Consider the following 8,990-nt stretch of genomic DNA (forward strand, 5'->3'; position numbering starts at 1 on the left):
ATTTCATCTTTTGTTCCTGTTATTTGTGCAAATTCAGCAGTAACACATGTGGCAGGAGACTGGAGAGTGGGCAGATCGATAAAACAAAAAAAAATATATATAAAACCATTTTTTGAAAATGAAGCACTAAAAGGGAGTGACATCCATCCATCCATTCATCCACATGGGAGAAGGACTCCCGTCAGTGTGTCCATTCACACGATGGAAGCATGATCCCTGTAGTCCGACGACATTCTTCTCTGCTCCATCCCTCCTTGCCTTCTACACAGCAGTTCAACAACTGCAGCGGATGACTGATTGATATATATATATATATATATATATATATATATATATAAAAAACTACAAACAAAATCAAAAGTAACCTGTAGAGCAACCAGCACTAAGAGTGCTGCCCACGGGGAGTGTAACAGTTCTTAGGCAGCTGGAGGGGAAACGGGATGTGATGCAAAAGGTGCCCACCCTAGGAGCTTGTGGTGGGTCTCCAGTGTACTGCTTCAGTCCATGTTGCAGTCCTTTAGCTTCCTGTTTGTTTGTTTTTTGTTTGTTTTTGTTTTTTTTTGGGGGGGGGGGGTTAAGAGCGTTCTCCAGTTCCACCGCTGCTGGCCGAGCGGTTCTCAGCTGGCCAGCGCCATGGTATCGATGACCTGCTCTAGCTTGCTGCGGAGCCTCTGCCGGCGAGCCTGGTCATCCTTCTGTAGTGCGGTCAAGATCTGCGGAGGAGGAGAGCAGACCACCAGATGAGAAGAGAGGAGAGGAGAGAGGTACAGAGAAGAGAAAAGGAGAGGAGGAAGAGAAGGGGGATGGGAAGAAAGAGAGGAGGAGGACAAAGAGGGGAAGGACAGAGCAGGAGGACAGGAGCCCAGAAGAGGGGTGGGAGGAGGAGGTGCAGTGGAGGAGCAGCAACAACAACAAAACAGGACGAGCTATTTACAAATGACAGAAAGGCATGACTGTATCTAATGCACTCATGGATGTAACCACACACACACACAACAAACACACACACACACACACACACACACACACACACACACACACACACACACACGCACACACACTCACACACTCACACACACTCACTCACACTCACTCACACTCACTCACACACACTCACACAGACAGAAATAGACACATAGAGAGAAGAAAAGGCTTCCAAAAAATCTGAATTAAAAATCAAAGAAAGAAGTGCGCTTGATGGGGAGCACAGAGGACACCATCTGAGGACTCTCACAGAGACAGGAGCGTGCAGAAGAAACAAAGAAGGAGAGAACACAGAGAGAGAGAGAGAGAGAGAGAGAGAGAGAGAGAGAGAGAGAGAGAGAGAGAGAGAGAGGGTGAACGAGAGAGCGGGAGAGAGGGAGAGGGAGAGAGAGAGAGAGAGGTGAGGTCACTAACAGCTCGGGCTGCGGCTGCATTATATGGCGCTAATTCTCGCCGGGCGCTTCGTGGACACCCACATCTGGATAATAAGCGGCGATGATTGCCACGGCGGCGGCCGGCGTGCGAATGGAGCCAGCTGCAGTGCATTAGGCGCCCAGAGGGGAGGGGCGAGACAAAGCCGAGCGTGGATGAAGGGCCGCGGTGTCAGACGCTGAATAGGGTTAGGATTGGACCCCCACGTCCATTCAGACGCCGCACGCACATTACAGTTTGGGAGAGGGCACTCCGCGCACCATGCTGCGGAACTGGCCAATTGTAAGACTGCTCACAATAGTGCCAGAGATAGGGATAGGCTTTACACACACACACACACACACACACACCCCTACTCTCCCCTACTTCCTCTGCCCTTTATACACACACACATGCACACAGAGAGAAAAACAGTAATGAGGATGCAGTGAATAGCTGAGACTAAATGGCTTGTGCCTCATTATCTCTTTTCACACACACACACACTCACACACACACACAGACACACACACACACACACACACACACACAACTTAACAGTGATGGCTCACCACTCCTCACACTTCTCATTAGTTAGCAATGTGCATCTCAGTGTGTGTCCATCTCCACAAGCCATGTGTGTATAGATCACACGGAAGCAGCACTAGATGATGCACTGCAGCGCAGGTTGTCAGTGACAACACTAAACAGAATATATGCAGATATACAGCACTATTTGATTATACTGTCTACAAGAAAATACTGTGCAAAATGCATGGGGTATGAAATGATGGCCGAAGTGAGCAATGAACAGCACTGAATGAATCGCCCACTTGTCAAGACGTAAATCTGAGATGAGATCCGAGAGATGTCCTTTAATGCAGACAGACTCTGACTGGGGACTGAGCGACTACGATAAAACCCTGGGCTACAAAACTCTCTAGTGACACCACCTGCAGAGCTGTGAAACAACAGAAGGTCCCGCAGTCCTGTGTTTGGGCAGCCCACTGGGCCAAAGGCACCACTGCTGAACACCCACCGGCCCGCTGGGCTGGGCTCACTGGCTGGGTCACTGGTTGGGCTCACCGGCCGGCTGGGCTGGGCTGACTGGCTGGGTTGTGCTCACTGGCTGGGCTGGGCTAACTGGCTGGGTCACTGGCTGGGTTGTGCTCACTGGCTGGGCTGGGCTCACTGGATGGGCTCACTGGCTGGGCTGGGCTAACTGGCTGGGTCACTGGCTGGGTTGTGCTCACTGGCTGGGCTGGGCTCACTGGATGGGCTCACTGGGTGGGCTGGGCTCACTGGCTGGGCTCACTGGCTGGGTCACTGGGCTCACTGGCTGGGTCACTGAGTTAACTGGCTGGGCTGGGCTCACTGGGTTGTGCTCACTGGCTGGGCTCACTGGCGGGGCTAACTGGGCTGGGTCACTGGCTGGGCTAACTGGCTGGGCTCACTCACCTCGTCTTTGTACTTGACGATGTAGGAGTAGATCTCGTGCAGCGCGCTCATGCTGTTGAACTGGCTGAGGTGCAGCCGGGACTGCTCCGCCAGGTAGGCGCTCATGTCCTGGTCACTGATGGCTGGCATGCGGGCGATGTCCGAGTAGTACCTGCAGGGAAGAGCAGCTCGATTATGGATAGCCAAGAGGGACATTAAGCGCTGCAGAATAAATCCCTCATCTGTATTTCATCCAGGCGGAACATTCAAGCATGCGTTTCATCGTACTCAGAAAGGTCAAGCATATGAGAATCTGCTGATTGGTGAATGTACCTCTCCACCCAGTTCTTGTAGTTGGGGATGTCTTTAGCGTAGAGCAGCTTGTTGGAGGGTGAGTCTTTGCCCAGTTTGTGCTCGGAGGTGGAGCAGGAGTCCATGAAGGTCTGTGCCACCACTGACAGACAGGCGTCAGTGATGCTGTTCTTGTGGATGTCAAAGACGAACTGGGGGTTCTTGATGACATTCACCCAGAAGCGGAGCGGTAGGCTGCGGATAGGAGTCACACTGCACATCAGCTTCTACATACCACATGAGCCATGTCAACACAATTACAACGCCAAGCACTGATGCAATGCACGAGCTCATATGCAACTTCAAGGTCATACAAATCAATGCACATGAGAAATCCAATAATCTACAGGCACAAACGCACTGACGCAAAGAGGCGCACACGAAAAGATAAATATACACACTGCATTAAAATGACAATGAGACCACACACTCAAACATGCGCACACACACACACACACACAGACACACACACACACACACACACACATGCATGCACACACTCACACACACACAGGTAATTTTGCCTCTCACCAGTTGCTCTTCCAGGTGTGTCTGACGTCGGAGTCAGTGATCTGGTGTTTGTCCGCCTGCTCGTCCAGGAAGTCGAACATGTACTTGATGGCCAGAGGCAGGGCGCTGCCCCGGTGAGCTGTGCTGAAGATCGTCTCGAAAAGGTCATCCACAAACTTCTGTAGCGTACCCTGGACAAGTGAACACATGCCATTCACAGAGCATTAGCGCAGGCCCAGACGCAACAATGCTAACATCGTGAATTATTATTAGCGCAGGGCCAGACGCCACAATGCTAACATCGTGAATTATTATTAGCGCAGGCCCAGACGCCACAATGCTAACATCGTGAATTATTATTAGCGCAGGCCCAGACGCAACAATGCTAACATCGTGAATTATTATTATTAGCGCAGGCCCAGACGCCACAATGCTAACATCGTGAATTATTTTGAAGACATTCCAATCCCTCTTCGTACAGAAAACAAGAACAAATATGTGTATGTGGCGAGCACTCTACGGGTATTTAAATATGATTGCTTCATGCGAGGCAAAGCAACAGCATTTACGCCATTCCAAAAATAAAAAATCCCCTCCAGTTCTCCATTATGAAATGCCTTTTGTGGTTTAAGAGCCACAGTGGTGGTGGTGAACATGATGATGTCCAAGCATGAAACCAGGCCTGACAGCATACACGCAGTTCAAAACTGACCTAGCGCCGATCAAACTTGGGTTTCCCTGAAATCAGTGACGCCGCTAGAGTGAGACCTGTGTCATTGGTTATGTCTGAGAAAATGGCACATGGGCTCACCAGCCCAATCACCCTCTCACAGCACACATACATACGCACGCAGGCACGCACACGCACGCACGCACGCACGCACGCACACACACGCAGGCATGCACGCACACACATACACATACACACACACGCACGCACGCAGGCACGCACACGCACGCACGCACACACACACGCACACACACACGCACACGCAGGCATGCACGCACACACATACACACACACGCAAGAGGTGTCTGGCTCATTCTAGAGCCGCGTCACTGATCTGGGACCAGCGTTCTCCTCCTGTCCCTGCCAGACTGGAGCTGCAGGTCCCTGGCATGATAACAGGAGAGCCCTCAGGGGGTGACTGGAGCAAGAGAACGAAGCCCCATCAGGCTCGTCCACTGGTCATGGTGGCTACTCAGACGCACCCCCCCCCCCCCGGACGCATTGCATTGGCCTCTCTGTCAGCACGCACTGAGGAGCACTCGATCCACAACAAATGACCTGTCTCCCGCTGTTTCCATTGCACCCCTTCCCATCCCATTTATCTATCTTTTTATTATGAGGCCAAATTGACCACCCAAGAGGCTTGTAAACAGCTTCTCATTTCCATTTTCTCCTTCCCACACAATTAGAGAGAGAAGCAATCTGGACAAACAAATGGAGAAAAGACAGAGATGGGCCGAAGGAGAGGGAGTGAGGCAGCGAGAGGGCGTGTGTGTGTGTGTGAGAGAGAGGTGGACAATATGGAGACATTTGGACACCGAACCCACGGCTTGTACGATAAGGCTTATGATGCAATCATTTCCAGGCTATAAACTTTCAAAGCTTTGCGTTTTTCATTTCTCATAAGAGATGTTTTGGCTTCTTATTGTCTGGTGTCCACCACTGAAGAAGCAAAACAATGAAGACAGGAGATGAGAAAGACGATAGAGAGAGCCTTCAGTAGGTCGGCACGTACCTTGGTAGCCAGCAGACGGGTCAGGTAGATCTCGGACACCATCTTGCTGCCGCGGTCCCCCTCCCGCTGGTCGGAGTGGTCGTGGTTCTTGACCAGGTGCCACAGCTTGGTGCCGCTCTCCAGGTCTGGCGTGATCATGGGCGTCCGGGAACGCAGGCTGTCTGGGCTGCTGGCCGTCCTCAGCATGCTCTCTACACACACACACACACAGACACACACACACACACACACATACAGGCAGACAGAGTGTAAGGACAGACCCCAGGCTTTAGATGTTCATCCTCAGTAGGTTTTTCAAAGACAACAATGCCTGTGCGTCCATTAAAGGTCACTTTATACCTTTTTTTGGGTGGACACATTGAAGCATTCAAATGCATCCATCAGGGAGTTCACTAAGCACAGCATTTAACTGAGTCCAATGACAACAACAAAACAGAATTCAGAGAAAGAACAACAATTACAAAGAAGTGAAAGCAAAAAGCGAAGGGAAAATGGTGACAAATGGTGGCCAAGAAAGCAAATTAATTGACATAGCGGATTGCCTTTCTCCCTACAATCCCCCACTGCACACAAACAAACACACACACACACACGACACATATTGTACATAATATTCTCCTCTGTACAGGAACAATAATTTAAACTGCAGTTAGGAGAGCGAAGATCTGTGCACCTCCCCGGAGGCTATGTGAAAGCCTGGTTTCATCGTTAATCGGACGGGTGTCAAAAGTCAGACCGGGACACCAAAGAGATGCCAATCTGTTGTGCCGCTCTGTGTGGACGGGAGCCAGGGGGGGCCTGGTTTGCATTTCGCTGTCGGCCAAGAATCCAAACAGTTCCGCCGAATCACAGACTCCAGGAGGACTAGCTGGGAGGATTTTCATAATTGTAGATATCGTGGGTATTTGTTGTTGGGGTATTTTAGCGGGGCTCTGCAGACAGTAATCATGAAAAATTGTTCTGGCTAAAGGCACGCTGCCATCAAGGTGAATGCCAGGTAGGATGAGGCTTGTGGTAAAAAAAAAGGCTTTGCCGTTCCAATCTCAGTTGCCATGCCAACAACGGAGCCTGTGACAACAATGTGGGGCCTCCAGGAGAGAGGACACACTTGCAAACACAATGCAGGACACACATGACCGCTGTGCCGCACTTGCGAACACAATGCAGGACACACATGACCGCTGTAACGCAGATGGACTCTCTGGCCGCCACAGCACCACGTTTCATAGCTTTGAGTGTCTGCGGTCCAATGCAATCATGTCCCTCCTTTTCTGAAGAAGAGTATGTGCCAGTTTTCTCCTACCACTCTCACTCTCTCTTTCTCACTCTCACTCTCTCTTTCTCACTCTCACTCTCTCTTTCTCCCTCTCACTCTCTTTCTCACTCTCTCTTTCTCCCTTTGAGCGTCTATCAGCTTCCAGAGACAAATGGGAACCAGGAGAGACCAACACAAGCGTAAGGAAATGGCACATTTCAATTCTGATGTCCATGGTGGAATGTATTCACAAGGTCATTACTGGCTGTTAGTCAGAGCCTGGAGGGAGCCTTCCCATTAGACTGGAGAGGGCAGGGACAGAGGTACTCACCATATCTGCTGAGAGATTTAGTGAATGTTGAGGAGTTGGAGATGTTGTAGGCAGAGTTCTGCTTTGGCACAAGGGCAACGGCTGACCCGTCTGTAACCTGCACAGTGAGAAGGATGGGATCAGGTCACTGTGCATACACTCCAAAACACTAGAACAAGAGAAACCGTGTTGTGGAGAACATTTCCCTGGCATAGCATACAGTACCTGATAGTGAGCGAGTGTGTTTAAGCGCTTCCAGTCATTGTCAATCTTCGTGGTGACGTCCTCGTCTTGGAGAATGATCCGAGCCATCCTGCCCTGACGCCACTCTGCAAAGGACCAAAAAACGATGTCAGCAAAAGAATCCAAAAACGCTCATTTGACTGGGCTCCAAAATGGCCTCTCACTGAGACAGGCAAACTGAGTGATGGGACATACTTTTAAAGAGAAAAAAAACACTTTTCAGAAAATAACCCGACAACCCGACCATATCATTTTCAAAAAATGTCTAGGCGTCTTTCAATCTATGATTACTCTTTTGTAAAAAAAACATGCTCTTTCAATGAGGCGTACAGTACACTGACAGTGTTGCCCACACTAATGGCCCTGTACTAAAGCTCAGTGTTTCCCATGCATTGACTTACTTGTGGCAGCCCACCACAATATCAACATTGACCACCACGCAATGATTTTCCAGGTTGTACTAAATTGTGCTTAAATCTGGTTAGCATCATAACCACGCTGTGCTAATTTGTTAAAAACTGTTGCATTCAAGTCAATTCTGCAAACCAACCACCACAAATAGAATTCAATTCTGTGGGAAACACTGAAAGCTGAACTACACCACACTAGCTGGATCCAGTTATTTCTATGCTCCATCTGTGAACAGGCCTTCCTCTTACCCAGGTCCATGTCCCCAGCCTTGGGCCGCTGGGAGTAGGGACTGCCCTTGTACACAGCGTCCAGGAGCTTCTCCTTCACCTGGGTGATGGTATCACAGTTCAGGCACTTGACCATCACCTCCGGGGCGTTCTCATTCTCCGGGTTTACACAGTGGAGAGTCTGCAGGGGACAAACCCACAGGCCATTAGTCATCGCCGCGCTGTCAATACGTGTTTAAAGGCTCACAGATACATGCAGAAATGGCTCGGGGAGAGTGTAGCTGGGTGAAGGAAGTACAGACACCTTTATAGAGAGCCATCGTACACAGTAGAATATTAGTAGACTATGTAACTGTAGAAATAAGGAGCGTGGGACTCCAGTGAAAGAGTGTTAATGGAGTGTTCCTCAGGCTGGCTAGTGGTTTGTGGGTGCCTGCTGGGTACATGTTTATTTGACTGTGTGCCGTGGCTGAGCTGACCAGGGTCTTGTAGTCGATCTGCTGGCGGATGAGCTTGTCCTCGCTGAGGGAGTAGCGTGCCTCGCCCGTAATGGCGTCAATGGGGCCCTTCTCCATCTGCTGCTTCATGGCACAGTACAGCATGAAGAGGGGCTCCCCGGCACACTCCTGAGAGAGAGAGAGAGAGAGAGAGATGGAGATGGAGAGGGGGAGGGAGAGTGAAAGGGGGAGAGGGGGAGAGAGAAAGAGGGAGGGTGAGGGAGAGAGAGATAGAGGGATAGAAAATGAGAGAGGGAATCAATAAATCAACAGAGGCAGAAATTGGTGCAGTGTCAAAATGAGTAGCACTAACTGTGTCCTTTTCCTTATGATCACTAAGAGAAGCATACACTGACACAGTGATGACAGAATTCAAAGACAATCAAACATGGATATGAATATATGAATATATATTATATTGTACCTCAAAGTAACAGATCTGACATTTTCATTACACAATTTATTTAAGTAAATGCAACAATGGTATATATACACAATACATATATGTTTATGTATGTATATGATATTGTGTACACTGCATTTCCACACTGAGATTGAGGGGCTGCATGTAAAGCCCATGCCAGCAGTCTGCTTGTGTTCACAGCTTGA

At 49.7% G+C, this 8,990-nt stretch overlaps 1 protein-coding gene across 2 annotated transcripts in view; it reads right to left on the reverse strand.

Annotated features, from left to right (window-relative positions):
* Positions 1 to 346: 346 nt before the first annotated feature.
* plxna1a (plexin A1a) overlaps positions 347 to 8,990 on the reverse strand; it is a 162,012-nt gene continuing 153,368 nt past the window's right edge. For both annotated transcript variants that reach the window (XM_076275564.1, XM_076275563.1), the window contains exons 24-32: positions 8,364 to 8,510; positions 7,906 to 8,065; positions 7,229 to 7,332; positions 7,025 to 7,121; positions 5,439 to 5,629; positions 3,715 to 3,884; positions 3,166 to 3,378; positions 2,854 to 3,004; positions 347 to 713 (exon numbers count right to left, since the gene is read on the reverse strand). In XM_076275564.1, the coding sequence (XP_076131679.1) occupies positions 618 to 713; positions 2,854 to 3,004; positions 3,166 to 3,378; positions 3,715 to 3,884; positions 5,439 to 5,629; positions 7,025 to 7,121; positions 7,229 to 7,332; positions 7,906 to 8,065; positions 8,364 to 8,510 (1,329 nt within the window). In that variant the 3' untranslated portion in view covers positions 347 to 617. The remainder of the gene's footprint in view (positions 714 to 2,853; positions 3,005 to 3,165; positions 3,379 to 3,714; positions 3,885 to 5,438; positions 5,630 to 7,024; positions 7,122 to 7,228; positions 7,333 to 7,905; positions 8,066 to 8,363; positions 8,511 to 8,990) is intronic.

The sequence above is a fragment of the Alosa pseudoharengus genome, unplaced genomic scaffold (assembly GCF_046254945.1).
Source record: "Alosa pseudoharengus isolate Yale_2024_CS ecotype anadromous, Long Island Sound unplaced genomic scaffold, YU_APseudo_1.1 YU_APseudo_1.1_scf_9, whole genome shotgun sequence".
NCBI lineage: Eukaryota > Metazoa > Chordata > Actinopteri > Clupeiformes > Clupeidae > Alosa > Alosa pseudoharengus.